The following is a 26098-nucleotide window of genomic DNA, read 5'->3' as shown; positions in this document are numbered from 1 at the left end:
CACGGGAGCCGTTTAAGTACAACCAAGATGGATCGCACACCGCTAGCCTCTCCTCCGGGTCGCCCCTTAGCACTCTGGTACATGTAGTGCATGTAGATGGACGAGTAAAAAGTAGTACACCACAGTTGGTGCAAGTCGTTACTCGTTATCCCCAAGATCTCTAGACCCGAGACATGGCCCGGGTTTCGGGACAGTTTCCCTCATCAGCAGAGCAGTGTTTGGGGTGGATGAGAAGGCCGCCAAGTAACCGTCACAGACCCTGATGCCTCTCCGGCGCGCAGGTGCGTCTCCAAGAGCTCGTCAGCTCAAGGCTCACGGGAGCCGTTTAAGTACAACCAAGAAGGATCGCACACCGCTAGCCTCTCCTCCGGGTCGCCCCTTAGCACTCTGGTACATGTAGTGCATGTAGATGGACGAGTAAAAAGTAGTTCACCACAGTTGGTGTGAGTCATTACTCGTTATCCCCAAGATCTCTGGACCCGAGACATGGCCCGGGTTTCGGGACAGTTTCCCTCGTCAGCAGAGCAGTGTTTGGGGTGGATGAGAAGGCCGCCAAGTAACCGTCACAGGCCCTGATGCCTCTCCGGCGCGCAGGTGCGTCTCCAAGAGCTCGTCAGCACAAGGCTCACGGGAGCCGTTTAAGTACAACCAAGATGGATCGCACACCGCTAGGCTCTCCTCCGGGTCGCTCCTTAGCACTCTGGTACATGTAGTGCATGTAGATGGACGAGTAAAAGGTAGTTCACCACAGTTGGTGAGAATCGTTACTGGTTATCCCCAAGATCTCTGGACCCGAGACATGGCCCGGGTTTCGGGACAGTTTCCCTTGTCAGCAGAGCAGTGTTTGGGGTGGATGAGAAGGTCGCCAAGTAACCGTCACAGGCCCTGATGCCTCTCCGGCGCGCAGGTGCGTCTCCAAGAGCTCGTCAGCTCAAGGCTCACGGGAGCCGTTTAAATACAACCAAGATGGATCGCACACCGCTAGCCTCTCCTCCGGGTCGCCCCTTAGCACTCTGGTACATGTAGTGCATGTAGATGGACGAGTAAAAAGTAGTTCACCACAGTTGGTGCGAGTCGTTACTCGTTATCCCCAAGATCTCTGGCCCCGAGACATGGCCCGGGTTTCGGGACAGTTTCCCTCGTCAGCAGAGCAGTGTTTGGGGTGGATGAGAAGGCCGCCAAGTAACCGTCACAGGCCCTGATGCCTCTCCAGCGCGCAGGTGCGTCTCCAAGAGCTCGTCAGCTCAAGGCTCACGGGAGCCGTTTAAGTACAACCAAGATGGATCGCACACCGCTAGCCTCTCCTCCGGGTCGCCCCTTAGCACTCTGGTAAATGTAGTGCATGTAGATGGACGAGTAAAAAGTAGTTCACCACAGTTGGTGCGAGTCGTTACTCGCTATCCCCAAGATCTCTGGACCCGAGACATGGCCCGGGTTTCGGGACAGTTTCCCTTGTCAGCAGAGCAGTGTTTGGGGTGGATGAGAAGGCCGCCAAGTAACCGTCACAGGCCCTGATGCCTCTCCGGCGTGCAGGTGCGTCTCCAAGAGCTCGTCAGCTCAAGGCTCACGGGAGCCGTTTAAGTACAACCAAGATGGATCGCACACCGCTAGCCTCTCCTCCGGGTCGCCCCATAGCACTCTGGTACATGTAGTGCATGTAGATGGACGAGTAAAATATGGCTCCCTTGAGCTTTGGGCCGACGGGCTCTTGGACGGCGCACCTGCGTGCCGGTTCTGGCATCGAGGCCTTTGACGGTTGTGTGGCGGCCTTCTCTTCCACCCCTAACGATCTTTCTCAGCTGATGGGGGAAGTTGTCCAGAGGCCCGAGACATGTCTCGTGCGATGTCCTGAAGCCCGGGACATGTATCGGGTCTAGAGATTCATCAGTCCGGCAGGTGCCGACTTGCACCCACCTGGGTGATCCACTAGAGAGCTACAGGTGCCGGAGTCCCGGGGGGGAGATCCGGAGGAGGGGCTGGCGGTGTCCGCTCCATTGATGACTAAACAGCATAGAGTTCTTAGCACTATATATTTACCTAGAATGATGTGCAGACCAACCCTGGCCACGGATTAGTCAAGGACAGGAAATACCCCAAGGAAGGACAGTCATCAATGGGACAGCAGGTGCAGAATGGACACCCCAGGACAGGACAGGAAAACCAGATTAGGATCAGGACAGGACCACCAGGGAACGACCAGCACCCGCAGTTTGGAAGCAACGCCTGCGCTCCACCCTCTCTGCAGCTATCAGTCAGAACCCCGATTGGGTTAGCGAACTTCCCAGCAAAGTGCTCCGCCAGCACTTAAGGTTTAGTAAAACCTTTGAGTCTATGGTCAAATTCGGACAGAGTGCTCCGCAGCGCTCTGTATTCAATCACCTATTGAGTGCGTTGGGTCAGTGACAGGTCAGCTATTCAGACAAGTCGGACAATTTCCCTAGCTAAACCTAGGCTAGTTATACTGTTTTCGGGTCAGTGTACCACCCCCCAAATGTTGCAAGTGTCAGAATCCCCAATTTTGATTGGTCCCCAGGTAGGATAGGTCAACACACCAATCAGAACAAACTTCTACAAGCTCATATTTGCATTTTATGGGACCGCCTAGCGATTTTGGGGTTCTCACGGAAAAACTTGACAGAATACAATAGAAAATAACATTTGTATCGAGTTAGGAACAGTTTAGCTCCATCCCTCTGGGTCAGAGGTTGTGTTCACAGGAGCATCTTGACTGTGGCTGCCAGCTGGCTGAGTTCCACTGCTCAAGGTTGCCTTCTCTCTGGCTGCGCGACATGCGCAGTAGGGACTTTCAAGATGGTTCACGTCTCACTCAGACCCCCACAATCGAGGTACATGAAAAGTAAGCGAAAACAAATTAAAACATAGAAATAAATGAATTCACTGTATACCATGAATAGCTACTTTATACTCCTTAAATTGAAAAAATATACTATGGCATTATAATTAGTGCAACAGACGAGAACACGAGAGCATCTGCGCAAGCTTCACCACGTTAGGACACAGACAGCCATTTTAGAGGCAAGTACGCAGGCGCACATTTTCCCACCAGAACTGCGACTACGTCACGTCACGTGAGTGTGACTAACGCATGCGCAGAAGCAAATCCTCAAGCGGCGGCCATTTTAGGGACAAGGGTTATTCGTATTAGTAAACACATAAGCAAGCGTCACTAAGATACACGTACATCAAAATAAAAGGAAATTAGTAAGACGTACAGGTTGAATTATAGGATTATAATGTTATTCGAGGTTCTTGATTTAAGCAAGTCGCATAATATGCGAAATCTTGCTCTATCACTAGCTGTTTTTTTTTTCCCTGGCAAGCAACAGCCTATTTTCCCGGCTTACAACATCACTATAAAGGACAGCAATCTGTAACCTTTTGAGCATCTAAAAGGACTATAGTCATCTTCTTAATAAAGTTTTGTTAAGGCATGGTCTCTCTTTCCTTTTCTCTTCTTTTAAATTTCCAATTTTTAAGATTTTAAGAGCGTCCAAATTGGGAAAGTATTATCTGGTTTTTAATATTTCAAGCTAATTGCCACAAGTGCTTAACCTTCCTAACTTGATTTAAAACAAACTATGCACATGGGAAGAATAATGCTGAGATTGTGCTTTCAAGTATATAGAGGTGCTAAATGTGACTTTCCTTGAAAGGACTTGAGAGACAATTATGTAAAGACGTCTTCAGCATCTTAGGTGAATGAGATAATTATGAGATAATAATGTGTGTTTTAATTAGTTGCACTCTTTTTAATGAGCAAGTTTATGCAATGGATTTTATTAACTAATCATATAATAAAATATTACTATTACTATTACTACTATTGTATTGTATTGAATTGTGTTCAAACAAACGAGGCCTCACCTATATGTACCCGCATCCATCTATAGGACCAAGAGACAGGGACTGCTTGTCAGTATTACTCCCCAGGCTATGTCTAATAACATAAGTCCTTAGGTCAAGATGCGTACTTCTTCAGTATAAAATCACACAGGCCCACATTCAATTCACCCAAGAAAAGGTGTGAAAAATAGAGTACCTCACGGTAGAACACCCGAGGGGGTTCCCGGTTAGCAATTGCCGGTATACCCACTTCTTATCATTGGCCACTCTCTCTATGTGAAAAGACAAAAGTGCACTGGATAAAGTAGTCGTTCAAACGTGAGAATAGTGGTGAATAACACAAATAGTGACAAACGTATCAACACTGACACCAGATTGTTGTGTACATAAACACATAAACAGACCCCTAACCAACCACAAAAAAGATTTTTTTGTGTAGCAGGGCTTTGCTTGCTATACGTTTTTTATTCTGACGCAGCAAACCCCACCAGTTAAAAATGGTTACTTGTATACCATGGTGATTTATATCCTCAAGCCGACATGTTTCATCGCTCCAAGGTTCAGCGATTTCATCAGGGCATAAGAGGGGTTATCTATTCTCAGTCTTTTCAGAAGAGTCTGGACCTGTGTGAGGGAATAAAACAAAAAGACGCGAAAGCGCCGTTCATGCCCCTCCCATTGGGGGCACCTCCGATGCAGCACATATTAGCACACAGTGGAGGCATATTTACCTTGAGGGTGCTAAGTCAGAACGTACCAGCGCCACTCTGTAAGACACCGTGTCAAATTTTCACGTGTCCCAAATGTGACTGGAAATTGTCACAGCCACCTGTACATGTATGAAAAGAGAACATAAAATGGAGCGTCACGAGCTGAAAAAGCTAACGAAAGGCGCTGGTGAAAACTGCACTGCCCTCACTCCACAGCATTACAACACACTGCGCTCGTTATTTGAATGGTTCGAAAACCTTCCATCTAGATAGATCAAGCATGCTTCTCCAGGGTGCAGACAACCATCTAAGAGCATATGCGGCAGGGACTGTATTGTTAACTGAGACCCACAATCCAAAATACACGACTGTTGTTCTTTCTAAAGGCACTTAAATTAAGTAATCATATATCTTGCGATAATGTCTTGGTCCTTATTTTTACTTGGACAAGCAGTCGCTATCCATCTGAATCATTCAAAGCAAGGACAAAGTCCCTCAGTTACACACACATGCAACCTACATCACACTCTTACTGTTGCCGAGTCCCTCCGGCGCTTCCGACGGTCCTCGCGCTGGATCTGTGCGCGGAACAGGAAGTAACCGGAGGGGTACGTAACTCCACCCACCATGTCGCGAGGCACGGCCATCTTGGAATGGGCAAGCGCTGACTCGATGTTTGTGCCATTATGGTTTAGAGTCCCCAATGTATAACGCACATCTTTAGTATTGGACTCAAACAGTCTCGATGTTAGTGCCCTGTTGAATTGCAGAACACATATTGAATCATAACTGCCAATACACCAACTGTTTACATACACCGATACCCTAGTGTGTGTTCATATTTCTTTAAACAGGCGGATGAGTGCTGGAAACTCTCACAAAACTAAAGGGTAGATACAGTTGTCCATGACATTAATTAAAATGCGTGTACCGCAAGACCACAGCCCGGGGAGGCATATGTGAAATTCAAACCTGCAGGGAGAGGCATATGTGCATAGAAAATGCCACGGAGGTCAATGGCCAGCCCTCAGTATCTCTTTACAGTGTGGGGGATGCTATCGCTCAGATCCTAGTAGATATCAAAGTGGAGAGGGAGGACCATAACAGAGCCCTATTATCGTCTGCTCACTTTATTCCACTCAATATTTTCATTAAGCCCCTCCTGGTCTGCCTTCTCCATAAATATCCATTTTGCCTCTTTTCTTGCCAGGATGTTTTCAAGATTATGTGTTTCACCCACCACTTTTTCTAAGACGGTCCATTTAAGATCCTTAGGATCATGTCCCGACGTATTAAAATGTTGTACCAGGCGGGTGCTGAGTTTCTTTGCTCTAATAGTGCTCAGATGTTCCTGCACCCGTATTTTTACTTTGAGGGTTGTGAGGCCCATGTAATAAAGACCACAACTACACATCAGTCTGTAGATTACATGTGTTGTGTTACAATTTCTGAACGGGTTAAGAAACCAGGTTCTGCCCCACGTAAAGATACGTAAAGATACGCTTTTAGTGGCTGCTGTGAGCCCACAGACCGAACAGTTACCACATGGATAATGGCCCGCTGATATGGTGCTTGCCTGGACAGTTCTCGGATATCGTGTATGTACCAGCTTGTCTCGTAAATTAGAGGCTCATTTGAAGGCCACCAAGTGGATTCCAGCCTCCGGTTTACATGGTCCAGGTAAACCGGAGGCTGGAATCCACCAACTGGAATCCAGCCTCCGGTTTACCTGGACCATCAGCAATACGTCTGCGGTATATCTTGACATTGACATCACTGCGGTGGATTATAAGTTGGTGACTAGTGTGCACCACAAGGCTACAGATAGGAACTCCCTCCTCCATTACCATTCTTTTCATCCGAGATCTCTCCAGGATAACCTTCCGGTGGGACAATTTTTGCGATACCGGCGCAATTGCTCGTCCACTGATACCTTTCTTGAGTAATCTTCCGAGCTAGTCACCAAACTTCAACAACGGGACTATCCGGCTAAAGTGATCAAACATGCACAGAAGAGAGCCCTCAATACACCGCATGAAGCGCTGTTGGAGCGCAATGTAAAAGAAAAACAAACTTGCCTGCCAGTAGTAACAACTTTTGACCCCCTTTCAACCAAAATAAGACAGATCATAAAAAAACATTGGTCTACACTTGACACTGGGGGAAACAAGATGCCAACTCCGCGCTTTGCCTTCAAAAGAGCCTCTAATTTACGAGACAAGCTGGTACATACACGATATCCGAGCACTGTCCAGGCAAGGACCATACCAGCAGGCCATTCTCCATGTGGTAACTGTTCGGTCTGTGGGCTCACAGCAGCCACTAAAAGTGTATCTTTATGTGGGGACAGAACCAGGTTTCTTAACCGGTTCAGCAATTGTAACACGACACATGTAATCTACAGACTGCTGTGTAGTTGTGGTCTTTATTACATCGGCCTCACAACCCGCAAAGTAAAAATACGGGTGCAGGAACATCTGAGCACTATTAGAGCAAAGAAACTCACCACCCGCCTGGTACAACATTTCAATACGTCGGGACATGATCCTAAGGATCTTAAATGGACCGTCTTAGAAAAAGTGGTGGGTGAAACACACAATCTTGAAAACATCCTGGCAAGAAAAGAGGCAAAATTGATATTTATGGAGAAGGCAGACCAGGAGGGGCTTAATGAAAATATTGAGTGGAATAAAGTGAACAGACGATAATAGGGCTCTGTTATGGTCCTCCCTCTCCACTTTGATATCTGCTAGGATCTGAGCGATAGTATCCCCCCACACTGTAAAGAGATACTGAGGGCTGGCTATTGACCTCCGTGGCATTTTCTATGCACATATGCCTCTCCCTGCAGGTTTGAATTTCACATATGCCTCCCCGGGCTATGGTCTTGCGGTACACGCATTTTAATTAATGTCATGGACAACTGTATCTACCCTTTAGCTTTGTGAGAGTTTCCAGCACTCATCTGCCTGTTTAAAGAAATATGAACACACACTAGGGTATCGGTGTATGTAAACAGTTGGTGTATTGGCAGTTATGATTCAATATGTGTGCTGCAATTCAACAGGGCACTAACATCGAGACTGTTTGAGTCCAATACTAAAGATGTGCGTTATACATTGGGGACTCTAAACCATCATGGCACAAACATCGAGTCAGCGCTTGCCCATTCCAAGATGGCCGCGCCGCGCAACATGGTGGGTGGAGTTACGTCCCCATCCAGTTACTTCCTGTTCCGCGCACAGATCCAGCGCGAGGACCGTCGGAAGCGCCGGAGGGACTCGGCAACAGTAAGAGTGTGATGGAGGTTGCATGTGTGTGTAACTGAGGGACTTTGTCCTTGCTTTGAATGATTCAGATGGATAGCGACTGCTCGTCCTAGTAAAAATAAGGACCAAGACATTATCGCAAGATATATGATTACTTAATTTAAGTGCCTTTAGAAAGAACAACAGTCGTGTATTTTGGATTGGGGGTCTCAGTTAACGATACAGTCCCTGCCGCATATGCTCTTAGATGGTTGTCTGCACTCTGGAGAAGCATGCTTGATCTATCTAGATGGAAGGTTTTTGAACCATTCAAATAACGAGCGTAGTGTGTTGTAACGCTGTGGAGTGAGGGCAGTGCAGTTTTCACCAGCGCCTTTCGTTAGCTTTTTCAGCTCGTGACGCTCCATTTTATTTTCTGTTTTCATACATGTACAGGTGACTGTGACAATTTCCAGTCACATTTGGGACACGTGAAAATTTGACAAGGTGTCTTACAGAGTGGTGCTGGTACGTTCTGACTTAGCACCCTCAAGGTAAATATGCCTCCACTGTGTGCTAATATGTGCTGCATCGCATGTGCCCCCAATGGGAAGGGCATGAACGGCGCTTTCAGCGTCTTTTGTTTTATTCCCTCACACAGGTCCAGACTCTTCTGAAAAGACTGAGAATAGATAACCCCTCTTATGCCCTGATGAAATCGCTGAAACTTGGAGCGATGAAACATGTCGGCTTGAGGATATAAATCACCATGGTATACAAGTAACCATTTTTAACTGGTGGGGTTTGCTGCGTCAGAATAAAAAACGTATAGCAAGCAAAGCCCTGCTACACAAAAAAATCTTTTTTGTGGTTGGTTAGGGGTCTGTTTATGTGTTTATGTACACAACAATCTGGTGTCAGTGTTGATACGTTTGTCACTATTTGTGTTTTTCACCACTATTCTCACGTTTGCATGACTACTTTATCCAGTGCACTTTTGTCTTTTCACATAGAGAGAGTGGCCAATGATGAGAAGTGGGTATACCGGCAATTGCTAACCGGGAACCCCCTCAGGTGTTCTACCGTGAGGTACTCTCTCTATTTTTCACACCTTTTCTTGGGTGAATTGTATGTGGGCCTGTGTGATTTTATACTGAAGAAGTACGCATCTTGACCTAAGGACTTATGTTATTAGACATAGCCTGGGGAGTAATACTGACAAGCAGTCCCTGTCTCTTGGTCCTATATATGGATGCGGGTACATATAGGTGAGGCCTTTTTTGTTTGAATACTGTTTGAGTGGGGGGCTGACTTACCTATTCCCCTCCCCCTTTACCCCATGAGAGTGTTTCGTATTGAATTGTATCTGTGCTTGTACAGCGCTACTGCCACCATACGGGTATCCTGGCGCTCAGATATAAGAACACATGATCAACATGATGACGAGCAGAGAGATAGAACGTGCGGATCAGACTTTCGGAAAGAGCCAAGTTTTTAGGCTCTTTCTGAATTCAATTAACGAATCAATCTGTCTGATCCCTTGTGCCAGCTCATTCCACAGCTGAGCCCCAACCACACTAAAGGCCCTCCCCCCCATCCTGGAGTGTTTAAATCTTGTAGTTGCCAGTAAACTGGCACCAGAGGAATGGAGCTGTCTCTGCGGAAGATACCAGGAAAACCTTTCCTGCAAAGGGATTGGGCCCATCTCGTGTGATGCTCTATACACCTGACAGATAGGATCAATTGGGTCTCCTCGGCATAAAAAGTTGCAGAAATGCCAACTAAGTCAATCAGAGAAATCAGCCTTTCAATAAATATATTTAAAATAATGATGGGCTCAGTGATTGGCCCTGTAGAACGCCATATTTCAATGATTTCTCTCCCTAAGGGAACTATGCAATAGACACCATCCATCTCCTATTCTGCAAGAAAAGACTGATACCAAGTCCAGGCCTTGCCATTAATACCAATATTAGAGTGATGCAGAGTGAGAGACAGTATCAAATGCTGACGATAAATCCAGGAGAATTAGGACCATGTTTTGGCCATTATCCAGCGTCACTTTTATTGTTTCCGGAACCTCAAGGAGGGCTGATTCCTTGGAGATTCTAGATCTGAAACTAGATTGAAAAAGATATAGGGACCTGGAAATTTCCAGAAAATACATAAATTTTTTCATTAACAAGCTTTTCATGCATTTTAGTAAGAGCAAGGAGCCATGAGATGGGCCTAGAATTAACAAGAATAGAGGGATCAGCCACTACCGCCACTTTGCAGGGCTTTGGAACTACTGCTGAATCAAGGGGCTTATTTAATAAGTGCTTGATCACTGGATTCACAATTGTGATTGCCCTACTAAAGATCACTGGTGAGCACAGGTACAAAGGAGAGCCATATTTACAAAAAAGGATGGCACGTTCTGATGGCCACAAGGAAATAGGCTGAAAGTTGGCCAAAGTGGACTTTGAATGCACAAGTGAGTGAGGGAAGATTTCGTAAATCTGTCCCGCACTACACTGTTATTACCAAAGCTCCTTTGAACCACATTCATTTTTTCCCGGAATCAATTAGATAGCCAATCACAGAGATTGAGATGAAAGGATATCTCTTTGAGAGGTTTTGGTTGCAGGAAAGTACAATTTGAAAAATCTTTTTAGGATTATAATTTTCTGCCTCAACTTGTGAAGCGTAAAAGGTATTTTTGGCGTCCCTTATTGATTTGTGATATCTTTTCAGGGCTACTTAAAGTCCAATTAAATCTTCGGATTTTTTAGACGAAGATTTCCATTTTCATTCAAACTGTTTACAGGTTAGCTTTTCCTTAGTTAATGAAACCGTAAACGAAGGTTCAGAAATGCCTGAGCATTTTCAGCCAGAATGAACTACAGGAGCTAGATCATCTTTGCTTTGGTTATCCAATGATTAAATAGTTCTAGGTCATTGGATAGCTCTCCCATGAAACAGAAGATGCAAGCTGACCAAGTGACCAAACTGGAGCAAGTTATCTTCCCCCAGTCATGAATGCGTGGATTGATGGAGTACATTTGTCTAATAGAAGGAGACCAAAGATATAATGATATGTCGAAAGGGGCTAACTAGTGGTCTGACTCATGACAGAGTTTTTGGTACCCTAAGAAGATGCAATACAAAGTTTGTAAAAACCAAGCCCAGAGTGTGACCTGCTGAATGTGTGGGGGACACTACATGTTTAAGGAGGCAAAGAACAGCTAAATTATCAATAAGACAATTTGTATCCGAATTAGAAGTGTCTTCATTGTGAGAAATAAAATCTCCTAATAGAGCAAATTTTGAGTATTGCTGTATATGGGGCAAGAGAGCGTCTCTTAAGGAGCCCAGAATGCGGGAGCATGGGCTCGAGTGGCGATAGACCAGAATTCCAGCAAAGGGACAGAACTGATCTAATTTAAAACAAAACCTGAGGCTCTCCAATTCCCTTAGATTCTCATCTTCAAATATAGTATAATGGAGAACTTCATGGAAAATAATAGGCAGGCTCTACCCCTACCTTCAGTTCTGTTGAGTTGGAGATGGAGTAGCCCAAAGGTAAAGTATATTTGGGGAGAGAGCGCGCATTTATAAGGCCATCCAAAAAAGTCACTTTCTTCGTAATCTTGGAAGCCGATACTGTCCCTCAAATAATGCACTTTTGCAAATTAAGCACACCCTTCCACCTGGCACAAGCAAAGGGGCCAGAAGTTTTTAAAATATCTGGAACAATACCACAATGAGGCATCTCATCTAAAAACTCCCTGCAAGGCACCACATTTGGAGAAATGTCTGATCCCAAAACAGCACTGCCAGCGGAATGTAAATCTGTATTTGTAAAGCACAAACTACTCACCCTTACAGGTCTCAAGGCGCTGGGGGCCTTTGTGGAAATTAAGTGAGCTATTGCCCAGAGTCACATGGTGCTGAGCTGAGCTGAGCTGCCACCAGAGCCGGGTTTCGAACCGTAAACCCTGTGCTCCGAGGTCAGCTGTCCAGGCCGCTGCACCACACCTCTCCACTAACGGCGTATGCTGTCAACCTGTTTATATCCCCAGCCTTCTCCTTCTGCGCTGCCTCCCACGTACCACTAGACTGCTAACCTGAAGAAAAACTGGCATCTAAAAATTGGACAACAGGGGTTTAAGTCCAAAAGGAAGCACTCAAAACAGTTCAAAAATGTAATCACCCAATAAACTAGAACAAGCATTGGCATAGCCAATAGGTCTGGCTTTTGGGACCTTATAAATATTTAGTTATGCAGCACAATATCCTTAGTGCAACAACACCAACTGTTGCATGGCTAAATACTTATAAGGTCCCAAAGGTGAGACCTATTGTCTATGCTTGTTTATATTGCCCACATCCTCGTGCTCGGATAAAGGAAGCAGGACACAAACATAGGAAGCACTCAGAAAAGCTGCTCAGTGACATGGCACGAATACGCTGTGCACATGTGTATTGCACTATTTCCATGTGTTTGCACATTAAAACCATTCGTATTTGATTTGCCGTTGCTTGTTGTCTATTATTGCATTTGCCTAATGAACGTGCTACTGGAATATAGCCCTCACACCGGGGTCAGTCAATAAGTGAATACACCCCCTCGGACCTGGGGTGTGACGCCAGTACTCAGCAGGGGACAGGGCCATTGTGTGTTCTAGGACTACTGAATGAACACAACACAGATTTGAAAAAAACATGAAGCACGCAACATATCCGGAAACCACATTTATAGGATACAAATTCTCCTTTTAAATTGATTATTTAGCTAAAAGTGTGTGAAATCAGATGTCATAAGACCTCTGCTGAGTACTGGAAACCACACTCCTAGACAAAGGGTGTGCATTTATAGTCAAACTTGCTTTGTCTAGCGGGAGTTGCTGACAGCGCACTTCCATGAAGGAGGCTGCTGGCCGCCGGATGTTGTTAGGGAACGTATGTCTGGAAAGCCCAGAAATAAATTCTGCATGTTCTGCGCAGTAACCAACCAGTCCTCCGCCTCGAGCAGGCTGTCTTCCTCCCCCCTCCCTCTGTCATTTGAGACAAAAGGAAAGCGAGCCGCTGTAAATGACTGCAGGACCGCTTTAGTAGCAGAGCTCGTGCTGCCTGGGAAGTGGGAGATGTTTCCGTGCCTGCTGTCATGAAGGCTGGCTGCTGGAGGTGTGCTTGGCAGCCCAAGTTGTACGAGCTGTGGGCTGAGCGACTCCGTGTCTGCAGGACCTGCTTTCTGCAGGTAGCATGCTTTCATGTATAATCATGGAGTTGGGCCCCCATACTGCTGCATTGCAATTCCACTCAGGTTAATCTGTTATGAGGTACCTGCCCCAAGCCCAGGTGCTCGTGACATTCCTCCTTACCCAGCTGGACTTAAATAATGTATTTTTTCAGTCTTTCAGCGGCAGCATTGGAAGGGACTGCGTTAGTGGGCTTGGCTGGCAGAAGATGCGCGTGCCTCGCGTTCTAAGAAAGAAAAAAATAATTTGAGGAGAGGCAACAGTGGAAGGGGAGAGAGGAGGGGGCCTATGCGTGATTCCCTTGCGGAGGCGAGCTTTGAAGCTATCTGTTAATTACAAACAGATGGTTTCAAAGCTCGCTGCCGCAAGGGAATCGCAAAACGTGCACGTGTTGACATTCAAAGCAATGCAATGCGTGCAAGTTTTTGGCTGAAATGGCAAACCGATTGCTAAAGGTCTTTTATCTATGTAGCGCATGCACACTGCATAGGTGAGACCTAAAAAGTACAGTTCATAAAAGTAAATCTTGAGAGAGCATCATAAAGGTCAGTGTACAGCTAGAGCAGAATAAGATGCATCAGAGCGTTCATGTCCGTCCCGCGAGCCTGGTCAAACCGCAGTCTTCCCCTTCTGTACCGCCTCTGATGTACCACTAGATCGCTAACCTGAAGGAAAAATGGCAATACATTTATATCTTCAAAGTACATAGATGTGGAGCTAAGAATAAAAAAATCTTTACTTTCCTCTCTGCACATACTTTTCAGTGTTTTCTGCTTCGATATTCTGTACACAATATTAATGTGCCACAATATCCTTGTACTCGATATTCAAGCATGCAATCACTACTGGTGCCTTGTAGTGCTCCCCACTGCGCATGTGCATCTTCTCTCTACCTGCACGGCGCCCCCTGCTGCTGCTGCGGTGCAATGGTTTCAGCTCCAGCATCTCCCTGGTTGTCCATTTCAATAAATATTTTCAATAAAATCCACTCATCTCCACGTCCATGAGAGGACGCGTTGAAAGTGGTTAGTCACCAAAACAGCCAAATATCTACAAAAAATGTGTTGTAATAACTTATGGCAGAACAAATAATAAACCAGATTATACCAACATACTGACAACAACAGTGGGAGTCAAGTAGTGTTTTAAACTGTGCTAAAGCAGATATGTTATCAAGCTATTCCACCTATATGAGTGAGGACACATGTTAGATTTAAATAATAACTGATTACATGATTCTATCTAAAATTGTTTGAAAACTGTTAAAAATACATCGCCGGATCATTTTTCCTCCATACAGAATTTCTTGATGGACATTTCCAGTGGGCACCATATGTGGGTCGGTCTACAGAAGAGACAGAATGGAATCCACTGGGCGAACGGGACCGCCTGCAGCAGCAGCCTGTGAGATCCTGTCACTTGTTATTATGAACATTGTGTTTGTTTCCAGACTGGATGAAATCTCCAATCTAGAGATATGAGTTTGCAATGAACACCAGGATAGGCGCAGCTGGCTCCCTTGGGAATCTGTGGGCACCAACCATGGACATGACATTAGGTGTTATCTAGCCCAAAAGTGAGCTGGACAACACATCTTAAAACTACACTGCAAGTGCAGTTTTAAGATATGTTATTTAGCAAATGTTTAGGCTGACCAGTGTCAGTGGTAGCTTGTGGATTTTAGAAGTGGGCCGTAGCAGTTTTTGATTTGTATATATAATACAAGGTTGAGCCTAAACTGAAAGAGGTGGTTGCTGGGTGGGGGAGTGCATAAGGGAGGTCTTCCTCAATCAGAACATTTTGAAAAACATTTGTTACGAACATTTGTACAAACAAAGATTTCTCTAAATGGGGTATTATCCCTTTAAGTGCTGCCGTCGGCCAACGGTCGTCACGGGCACTACCTCCCCAGTGCTGCGTGCGACCGTTGGACGTCCATTTCAGCACTGGATAATGGACAGCGCAGCACTGGGGAGGTATATTTACGAAGCTCCTAAGGTGTTAAACAGCATAAACTTAAAACAACATTAAAAGCAAGCTCAAAATATCCCAGGTATTATACTGTTTGCAACATGTCCTACATCCCCCAAACATAGCGCACACACACTTATCCACTACAATAAATAGGCACACAAAGTGTTTCCTCCCTCTAACATATTTTTGCCTATACTGCATTGGTCGATCAAAGCCAGGAAACTGACTTCCACTCCTGCCTAGAGAATCTTTAGTCCATATTTAATTGTGGTGACAAGTACCCCATGAGAGGATGAACACTTACAGTAGTTTAACATTTCACAAGATAACAGCGCAGCACCACATAACTCTTCTCATTTAATCCAGCTCTTCTCACATGGAGAGGCAGGCAGCAGCTGAGAAGAGTAAATGTAAATGTATTGCGACTTATATAGCGCACGTATCACCCGAAGGCATCAAGGCGCTTGCCTTGGGAACCCGTCCTGGCTTTTCCCTGTGAGATAACCCCTACTGGGTATCCTCAGGGTGAAAGCCAGGCATCCCGCAGCGGGTGGGCCGCCGTAGTGGAGATTAAGCAACTATTGCCCAGAGTTGCAGCGTGGGACCCCATGATTAGAATAGGCACCGAGGCAAGAATTATCAAGTCCATGGACATTTTGGGCTCAGGACCCTGCCGCATCGGGAATTGAACCCTGGTCCCGGACCAGACCTCTGCATTAGGGTCTGCCGCTCTAATCAGTGAGCCACACTCCTCCACTGGGTGCATAGGAAACCAATACAGTCAGCCAATCCATGGAACTAGAACCATCCAGAGAAAAGGACTCACACTTGAGCAGCCGCCTCTTTCCCATAATTCAGAGCTCACCATCACCAATACATGCCACCATGAAAAGAAAAAACAAAACAAATGGATAGCTCCTAAAAGTCTTCAGTGCCAAAAAGGGTATGTAAATGTTCATTGGATTGTTTCAGAACATGAGAACACGAGCAGCCAGGCTTATCTCAGAGGTAGTGTGTAAAGCATTTGTGACCACATACAGTAATCAAGAGACAACACTACAGATGGACACCACACAGGTTTTATATAAAAAATAAGTATTCTTTATATAGATTTAACACAAGACCATAAACGACAAAATTCCACAATACTGTACTTAAAATGGTAGTTTTAGCTTAGTCTGTACAGTTCTTAAAATGCGACACTTTGAGTCAATGTACCTTACGATGTGTTACGCTTCCACAACAAAAGCGACGGAAATGCGGCAAAGTTCGAGTGCAAAAAAATGAAGACGCAAAGAACTTCCATATGCGGCACGCTTCTCCGATGATGAGAGAAGTCTCTATTCGATGCGTAAGCTGCAGCGGCGATACCCTTGTTCCGTGATGCGACAACAACAGCTTTGGCTACAACACTCTTCTCTGACGTTGCGAGACGCTTCCGCACAATGCGACAACTACAAAGGCGACATTCAAGATGCGACGGCAGCAGCTCCGATGGCGGCACACTTCTCCGTGGATGCGTGGTGCTTTTCTTGATGCAGTACAATATGATTGCTACAGCGGCGTCATCCAAGATGCGGCGGCAGCAGCAGTGACGGCTACATGCTTCCTCTTCGTTGTGAGACGCTTCTCTCGATGCAGTGCAATACGTCAGCTACAGAGGAGACATCCAAGATGCGACGGCAGCTGCAGCGATGGTGACACGCTTCCTCTTCGTTGTGAGACGCTTCTCTCGATGTGGTGTAATACGACAGCTACAGTGGCGACATCCACAATGTGACAGCAGCAGCAGTGACGGCGACATGCTTCTTCCTCTTGAGTCACGCTTCCATCTCCTTGCGACACGCAGTCCCTCAGAAAGCCCAAAACAGCAGCAGGCACTTCCAAAAGAACTCTGGGGAGCTGGGGGTTGAAGTCTGATGTCCCTGAGACTTCAGAAGGAGGCAAGCTCTGTTCCAAGCCCTTGGAGATCCTTACAAGTTGATGAAAGTACACAAAGTCTCCTCACTTTGGCAGTCAGGCAACCACTGCAGGCCAATCCCCCAAGCAGCACTTCAGTTAAGGCATAGTCTCTCCTCAGTTTCTTCAAGTTCCTCTCCTCAGCAAAGGTTTCTGTTTGTTGTCCAAAAGAGATCTAATTTCTTGGGATCAGGGTCGCAATATTTATACCCTAAAATCCTTTGTTCTCTGAGGGCAGAAGGGTCTTTGCCCAGTTCAAACCAGTTCTGGAGCACTCTGTTGACATGATACCTTCTCTTCCTTCACAGTGCAGGGCAGATACATCTGCCGCACCCCAGGAGGTGGAGCCGGCATTGTGGAGGGAAGGCACAGCCCTATTCAGGTCCCAGGTGCAACTCCTCCCTCCCATCTAGATGCAGATCTGTCTATTCAACACTGGGCTGACTCATTCTGTCTCCTGGAATCCCCCAGCCCTGTGACTCAAACTCCAGACAAGGAATACACAACCTAGCAGAGGCAGGCCTGGATAGTTAGGCAAGAAAAACCTACTTTCTAAAAGTGGTATTTTCAATCACATAATATTAAAATCAACTTCACTAAAAGATGTATTTTATCATTCTGAGTTCAGCCATACTAAACTCGTATTTCTATCATGTTCCCTGAGTCAGTTAGGATTATAAAATGTAATAATCTAACTGCCCATTCTGGCCGATGAGAACAGGTAGCCTTGCAATAGTGAAAAACGAAAATGGCTGGAATTCACTATTAGGGCATGCCACACACACCAGGGCATGTCCTACCTTACACTTACAATGCACCCGGCCCTTAGCCCTACCATAGGGGTGTCATATGAAGAAAAGGAAAGGTTTAGGGACTGGCAAGTGGGTGCACGTGCCTACTCAACATGGCAGTACCAGACTGCACACAGGCCCTGCAATGGCAGGCCTTAGACACATTTTACAAGGCTGCTTCTGTGGGTGGCAATATCAGTGCTGCAAGCCCACCAGCAGCATTTTGATTTACAATCCCTGGGCATACTCGGTGCACTGTACTAGGGTCTGACAAGTAAACCAAACAAGCCAATCATTGAATCACTAATCCATACATCAATTTAAATTAGGGAGAGCATATGCACTTTAGCACTGATCAGCAGTGGTAAAGTGCCCAGAGTCATAAAACTAACAAAAACAGGTCTGACCTCATTATTCAAGCTTCACTCTCCAAATCCAGAATTCTCTTCCTAGGGGATTATAATATCCATTGGAACAAAAATGATGACCCCGCAGTTAACCTCATCATGGATACTCTGTACATTAGTGACTTTACTCAACTCTGCCAATCTCCAACTCAGTCTAAGGGTGCCACCCTTGATGCTATCAACTCTAGCAAGGATCTGGCTTCTCTTTCAAGATCATACCCATTGACTCGTCCGATCATTACCTCATACTCTTCACCCTGAACAGCTCTACTACTTCTCCTTCCCCCAGCTGCAGCAAACTAATAAAACAAACCCGAAATCTTCACCGCATTTCCCCTGGCGAGTTGGAATGTACAATTAAAACTCGATTACTGCTTCCCTCTCTCTCCCATAGCACCACCGACCTAACCGATCATTACAATAATTCTATCCTTGAAGCCCTTGACCAAATCGCCCCAAGTAAACTAAAACCAGAAAAAAACATACCGCCCAAATCCTGGTTCAACTCTGACCTAAATAACGAGAGAAGTGCCCACAGGCAGTCTGAATGCATTTGCAGGAATCAACCTTCCTCTTCCAGTTTGGTACTCCTCAGAAAGGCCAGCGTCAACTACAAAAAGCACATCTTCAACGAAAAAGCCGCCTTCCTTCACTCTCAACTTGATCAGGCTAGAAATCGTCCCAGAGAACTTTTTTAGAAGTCAAAAAACAAACCTCCTCAGGCTCTCCAAAATCACTAGCCACTGTTGAGAGGTGTAAAAAAATTGCTAGTTTCTGTTCCGATAAAGTCACCAGGATTGATCAATCTTTCTTCCCCAACCCCCCTCCACTCAGCCAACACCTCCTCCTTAGCATTTCAATGGTACTTTCTTCCACTTCCCTCCCTCTACCTGATTCACTCAACCCCTCCTCTCTCTCCCCCAGTATGATAGTAACTCTATAGACCCCCAGCTAAAAAACAATGCATCTTGGAGTGAATTTTGTCCAATATCAGAAAGCGATGTTCTCAACATCATCACCAAACTCAAACCAACCTCGCATACCAAAGATCCTTTTCCCGCTCATTTGGTCCAGGATCTTAAGCACATCATTGCCCCACTATGGACCAATGTTATTAACTCTTCCTTTGCTACAGGTAGTGTTCCTGCCTCCCTCCAACTAGTTAAAATCACCTCCATCCTCAAAAACACTGCAGCGGATCCTAACGACTTAAGCAATTTGCGCCCTATCTCAAACATTCCTTTCCTTTCCAAAGCCCTCGAAAAATGCGTCCCGACTCAACTGGATAAGCACATCAACACCTTCCAGCTCCTTGACGTTTTCCAATCAGGTTTTAGAAAGGGATGCAGCACGGAAACTGCAATGCTCAACATCACTGATGACATTCATCGCTCTTTGGATAAAGGCGAATGCTCCCTCCTCATCCTCCTTGACCTTTCTGCGGCCTTTGATATTGTTAATCATGTCACCCTACTCAAGACTCTCAAAGACCGGTTCGGTTTTAATGGCAATGTCCACAAGTGGTTCACTTCTTATCTTCAAAATAGAACCCAACAAATTGAACTCAGTGGTTGCCTCTCCAAAGGTCAACCTGTATCACTGGGCATCCCACAAGGCTCTATCCTCTCTCCAACTCTTTTCAACATCTTCATGGAACCCCTCACCTTTATTCTTAAACAAGCTAAAATCAGTTATCACCTTTATGCCATTGATACTCAACTATATTATAAGATCAAATCCCACAACGACATCTTACATCTCAATGATGCCCTGACTAAAATCCAAGCCTGGTTTCACCTTAACCACCTCAAACTGAATCCTAAAAAAACTGTAATCATCCTATTTGCTCCCAAAAATAACTCACTGCCTATCCAACACTGGATTACTGATATTAAAGCACTCAACTGCTCTCTCACCACATCCAATTCAGTCAAATCCCTCAGCATTAGCATTGATCAGAATCTCAATCTCATCCATCATATTAAAAAACTTGGCTAAAGGTGCTCTCTTCACTCTACATCACCTTAAAAAAATTAAACCCTTTATTCCAGCTGACGACTTTAAATCCGTTTTACAATCACTTGTCCTTTCCAGAATTGACTATGGCAATGCCACCCTTGCTGGCACCCCCAAAGTTTACCTTGCTCCAATTAAATCTGTTCTCAACTTGGCGGCCAGGCTTATCTCTGACTGTAAGTGAAATGATCACACCTCCCCTGTCCTCAAAAACCTCAAATGGCTTCCAATCGAAGACAGAACCACCTACAAGATTGCCTGCATCACTCACAAAACCCTTCACCAAAACACCCCTTCGTACCTCGCAGACAAACTCCAAAAAGCCGGGTGTACTAGATCTCTGAGGAGCACTAACACCATTCTCCTAATCCCCCCTCAGCTCAAAAATAAAAAGACTCAATCTCGTTCATTCTCAGGTAATGCCCCCTCCATTTGGAATTCTCTTCCCAAAGATCTTTGCTGCAACCCTTCCTACGCCCTCTTAAAAAAAACTCATATTGCTTCTTCTCCACCAATATTGGAGTCCTTAAATATACTGAAATCTCTGTCCATTTACTCTTTGCATTACCTCTACGCACTCCTTCCTACTACATACTACTATAAAATAAAATACGTACTCCTTGGATGCATGTCTAGATGTACCTAAGTGTACCTAGCATGTAAGTAGGTGCAAAAGAGCCTAAGCCTAAGAATCTAAGAGTCAAGAATCAAACTAGCATTTAGTAGAACCCCATTACCTGAATAGTGAGAGTGTGGGATTTCGCCCTGGATTTGAGTTGGACACCCCGCAAGGGATAGTCAGACCACTGTCAGCTGGAGCGATGGCATATCGGAGCCGCAGTGTCTCTGGTCAGTGTGTCAGCCTTGAAGTCTCGGTTCCCTCCTGTCTACTGATAGCAAGAGGTGCTGTATTTATACAGTCCATGTGTGTGTGTAAGCCATTGTTCAGTATGAGGATGACGAAAAGGATTAAACCTTGTGCATCAATGGGAGAGGTGAAGTGTACCCCCTAGAGAGTGTACTCATAAATTATTCATATGTGCTAAGGATGACGTGTTAGCAATATTGATTGGGAAAAACTCACCCCCAGCATAGAACAAGGTGAAAGCTTTAGTCCATAAAAGGTGGCAGTCCTTATAAGGTGTTATGTCCCTATAAGGCATTCTGAATTTATATGAAGTTATGTCCGTATAAGGCGCGTTCATATGAAATGAAGGGGAGATGATATAGGGAAAGTGTGCGATGTTCCCTGACCTATATTAGGGTACCGATATGAAATATGACTGTAGAGTGGAATTGCATACTGTTACATAGACTGTCATAGCTTGTGGTAGTGTGGAGAGGCATAGAGTGTCATAGAATCAAATGACATAGACTTTCATGAAGTGGAGTAGGATTCAGTGGAGCATGGGAATACAGTGGAGAACAGAAGAGTACTGGGTCGTAGAGTTGAGCTGAGAAGAGTTTAGTTGAGTTGAAATTGAATTGAAATTAAGTTGAGTTACAAGGGGTGGGGTGTCATACAAAGAGTTGCATAGAGTGGAGTAGTCTATCATACAGTTGCATAGAGTGGAGTAGAGTGACAAACAGTGCCATAGAGTAGAGGTGGGTGTAGCTCATGGATTTTGACTCATGGAAATTCTGCAGTTACATAAAAACTTTGTGAGATTCCATCGAGTTCCCCCAATGGGCACTAATTGTCACTTCACACTGCTCCACGCTGTGATCTTGCTCCGGGAGTGCATTCCACCCCGAAAAATAAGCCCAACTGTAATTACACGCTGCTCCAGAGCAGCTACTCCAGTTTATTTTGCAGCTGCTCAAGTAGATTTTCTATTCTAGCGGCAGCCTTCTGACAATAAACAGTCAAGACCGCTTGCAACCACCCACATTTGAAAATCTCACTGGCTGTCCTCCCAGCATCCAGAATTTGCTCTAGGGGATGCCAAATCTCGCTCACAAACTTACCCTTTTGGTGCCACATGCGAGAAAAAATTCCGTTACGCAGCAATTGACAGAATTTGGCTGGAGGTCCATGTTATAAGGGTAACATGGAGTCGCCAAAATTCCGCACTTGGAACAGATTATTTCACCCACCACTTTGAAAGAGTGGAGAAGAGTGTCGTACAGTGGAGCATAGAGGAATAGCGTGGAATATAATGTTGTAGAGTTTAGTAGAGTGGAGTACTGTGGAGTACTGCATCATACAGTGGAATATAGTGTCAGATTGCAATGGCATGTCGTACAGTGGACAGGAGTGGCGAGTCACTGAGTGCTGAAAAGTGTTGTAGAGTGGAGTACAGTGGAGTGCCATAGAGTGGGTTAGAGTTTTATAAAAATGGAATGGAGTAGAATTGACTGTGGTAGAGTGGAGTGGCATAGAGTGTCGTACAGTTGAATGTTATAGTGTAGTGTAGATTGGAGTGGCATAGTGGGGAGAAATGGAGTACTATGGAGTAAAGTGGAGTAGTGAGTCACAGAGTACAATGCAGTAAACTGCAGTGAAGTGGCACAGAGGGAGTTGCGTAGAGTGGAGTAGAATGTGCTAACGGGGCATTAGGTGGAGTAGAGTTTTATACACTGTCATAGACTGAAGTAGAGTGTTGTACAGTGGACTGCTATACAGTAGAATGTAGGTGCATACAGTGTATTACAGTAGAGTAGAGTGGAGTGGCAGAGAGAGGAATGGCATAGAGTGGAGCGGAGTAGTGTAGCATAGAGTGGAGTGGCACAAAGTGGAGTGGTGGAGAATGGTATGGCGTAAATTGGAGAGACATGGAGTTGAGTGGTTTGGAGTGGCTAGAGGGGAAAGGCATGGAGTGGATTGGCGTAGAGTGGAGAGGCATAGAATAAAATGGTGTAGAGTGAGTTTGGTGGTATAGAGTCGAGTGGAGTTCAGTATAATAGCACACAATGGACTGGCGTACAGTGGAGTGACATACAGTGGAAAAGCATATTGCGGACTGTGGGGGAGAGTCAAGTAGTGTGCCGTAGAGTAGAGTGCAGTGGCATAGATTGGAGGTGCATAATGTGACGTAATGTGTCATTGAGTAGGGTGGAGTAGAGTGGAATAGGATAGATTGGATTAGCGTAGAGTACAGTGGCATGGAGTGGCAAAGATTCAAGTCAGATACAATGGAATAGCATAGAGTAGATGGCATACATTTTAGTGGTATAGGGTTGAGTGGCATTGAGTGGAATAGATTAGAGTGAAGTTGCACAGAGTGGAGTGGCATAAAATGGTATAGCATAAAGTGGAGTGGCGTAGGTTGGAGTCCCGTACAATGAAATGAAATGAAATGAAATGAAAAGGGGTTTTATAGAGCGCAAGTCTACCCGAAGGCCTCGTAGCGCTAAAATTGCTTACTTCTGGGGAGACTTACTGAATTATGTGGAAAAAAGAAAAGTTTTAAGGGATTTACGGAATTTTAACAGATTGGGCTCATTACGGAGGGCAGGAGGTAAGGAGTTCCAGGTAGTGGCAGCATTAAGGGAGAAGGAGCGTCCGCCCCACCTGGCTCGTTTAATTTTCCGCGCTGTTGCCAGAAAAGCAGTGCTTGACCGCAAAGATCTATGGGGGTGGTAGGGAGTGGCCAAGGCGCAGATCATGGCGGGAGCATTTTTCCTCATGGCCTTATGCATGATGCACATTGCTTTGAACTTAACTCTGGCTTGAATGGGCAGCCAGTGTAAGTTTCTCAGAGCCATGGTGCCTGAGTGGCTACGGGAAAGGCCCAGCAGCAGACGCGCGGCAGCGTTCTGGGTGACCTGTAGTGTTTTAAGTGTGCTACTCGGTGCACCCAGATAAAGGGCGTTCCCGTAGTCCAGGCGAGACAGGATAATGGCCTGGACCAGTATCCTGCGAGCCTGGAAGGGGAGGAGAGGCAGGACTTTCCGCAGCATGCGCATCAGTCCGAAGCAGGTGGCGGAAAGTGTGGTGGCTTGATGAGTAAAAGTAAGGGTGTTATCTAGCCACATGCCCAAGCTTTTAATTTGCTTTTTTGGTTCAGGGGGAGAACCCATGCAAGGTGGCCAAGGTAGGATGGGGCTGGGGAGGGCTGAGTTTCCCAGAAACATAAGTTCTGTTTTATCCCCATTTAATTTGAGATGGGAGGAAGCCATCCAGTTTGTGACCGCTATCAGACAGCTACTCAAGTTCGAAAAAGTGTGGTCTGGCTGATTCAAAGCTAGCACCAGCTGAGTGTCGTCAGCGTAGGTCACAATGTCAAAGCCAAATGGACGGACGATTTCTGCCAGAGGTTGCATGTAAACATTAAAAAGCGTTGGGCTCAGGGAGGAGCCCTGAGGCACGCCTTGGTTGAGAGGCCAGGTTTTTGAGTGGACTTCACCCTCTACCACCTGGAATGTGCGATTTTCCAGGAAGGATTGAAGCCATAGAATGGCGTTGCCCGTTACTCCAAGGAGCTTTAAACGGGAGAGAAGGATGTTGCTATTCACGGTATCAAAGGCGGCACTTAAGTCTAGCAACATTATTGCTGTGGTGCCGCCTTGATCCATGTGCCTGCGTGCTAATTCAGTCACCGTCAGAAGTGCCGCTTCTGTCCCCAGTTTAGGACGGAACCCTGCCTGTGAGTCGTGAAGCAAATGGTTAGTTTCCAAGTAAGACATCAGGCTGGTGTTAATATGTCTCTCAAGCAGTTTAGCCACCCAAGGGAGAAGTGAAATAGGGCGGTAATTAGTCATATTGCTAGGGTCAAGATTAGGTTTTTTCAACAAGGCTTTGACTTGCGCGCATTTCCAAGTACCTGGGACTCTTCCTGAGCTGATTGACTTATTTACAATGTTTAAAATTGCTGGTCTGATGGTGTTAGCAATTTTCATAAGCTGTCGTGGGGGGGCAGGGTCTAGTGGAGAGCCTGATGTGACTTTCAGCATGAGAGAGTCAAGCAATTCTTCATTTAATAACGGAAATTCAGCCAGTGAACTGTCAGTAGAAGAAGAAGAAGCTGTGTCATTGACCACTGACTGGTGGGTGGCCTGAACAAAAGAAGAAGAGATATTTTGTATTTTTTGATAAAAATACTCAGCTTGGGCGTCACAGCGAGTTTGGGCTTCGAGAGGATTTTGCAGGGAAGAGGGGGTATTGATTAGGGTTTTTACTATCTGAAATAGTTCTTTTGAGGAGTTGGCGGAGTTAGTAATTTTTTCCTCGTAGAACCGAGCTTGTACCAGTGTGGTCTTTGTTTTGTATTTCTTAATGGCCTCTCGGTAGCTGATTTTGTCTTCTTCCTTGAGAGTAAATCTCCACGTTCTTTCGAGTTTTCTGCATGCGCGCTTTAACTCTTTTAGCTCAGGGGTATACCAAGGAGACTTTTTAAACTTAGTTTTCTCCTTGATAGTTTTTTGAGGGGCGGCTATATCTAAGGTGGCCTGAAGCCAGTTGATATAGTGAGTGTAGAGAGTGTCTACATCACCCTCGGTCAGGCGGGGGGTAGAGGATAATAAACTCACCCATAGGTCAGAGGGCAACTTCGACCAGTCCCTACCTTTAAGTGTGGCTCGGACGGGCGCCAAGCAAAGGCTGGGTATCAGCCAGAGGAGAGGGACCAAAAAATGGTCGGTCCAAGGCAGGGGGATAGGGTGGCCAGTAATAAGTCTCTGGTCGTTGCTAAGAACTGCGTCCAGCAGATGGCCTTTGATGTGAGTGGGTTCAAAACCCTTCTGAATGATTTGGAGGGCTGCCAGACCGCTCAGAAAGGTGCTGGCTAGGGGGTCCGAGGGATTGTCCAGGTGAATATTCATATCACCCAGAACAGTAAAATGAGGTGCAGAAACAGCTAAGTCAGCGATCATGGAAGGAAGCTGGTTCACAAAATTGCCCATTTGGCCTGGAGGGCGATAAATAAGTAGGCCAGAGAAGGTTAG

The 26098-nt window shown here is 45.7% G+C and overlaps 1 protein-coding gene across 1 annotated transcript in view; it reads left to right on the top strand.

The window, feature by feature from the left end:
* Window positions 1–26098, top strand: part of LOC144828300 (uncharacterized) — a 239177-nt gene that overhangs the window by 203121 nt on the left and 9958 nt on the right. The window contains exon 4 of the mRNA XM_078686383.1: window positions 14366–14469. Coding sequence (XP_078542509.1) covers window positions 14366–14469 — 104 coding nt within the window. The remainder of the gene's footprint in view (window positions 1–14365; window positions 14470–26098) is intronic.

This window comes from Lissotriton helveticus, chromosome 4_1, assembly GCF_964261635.1.
Source record: "Lissotriton helveticus chromosome 4_1, aLisHel1.1, whole genome shotgun sequence".
In the NCBI taxonomy this organism is placed as follows: Eukaryota; Metazoa; Chordata; class Amphibia; order Caudata; family Salamandridae; genus Lissotriton; species Lissotriton helveticus.
This window is presented reverse-complemented; position numbering and strand designations above follow the sequence as displayed.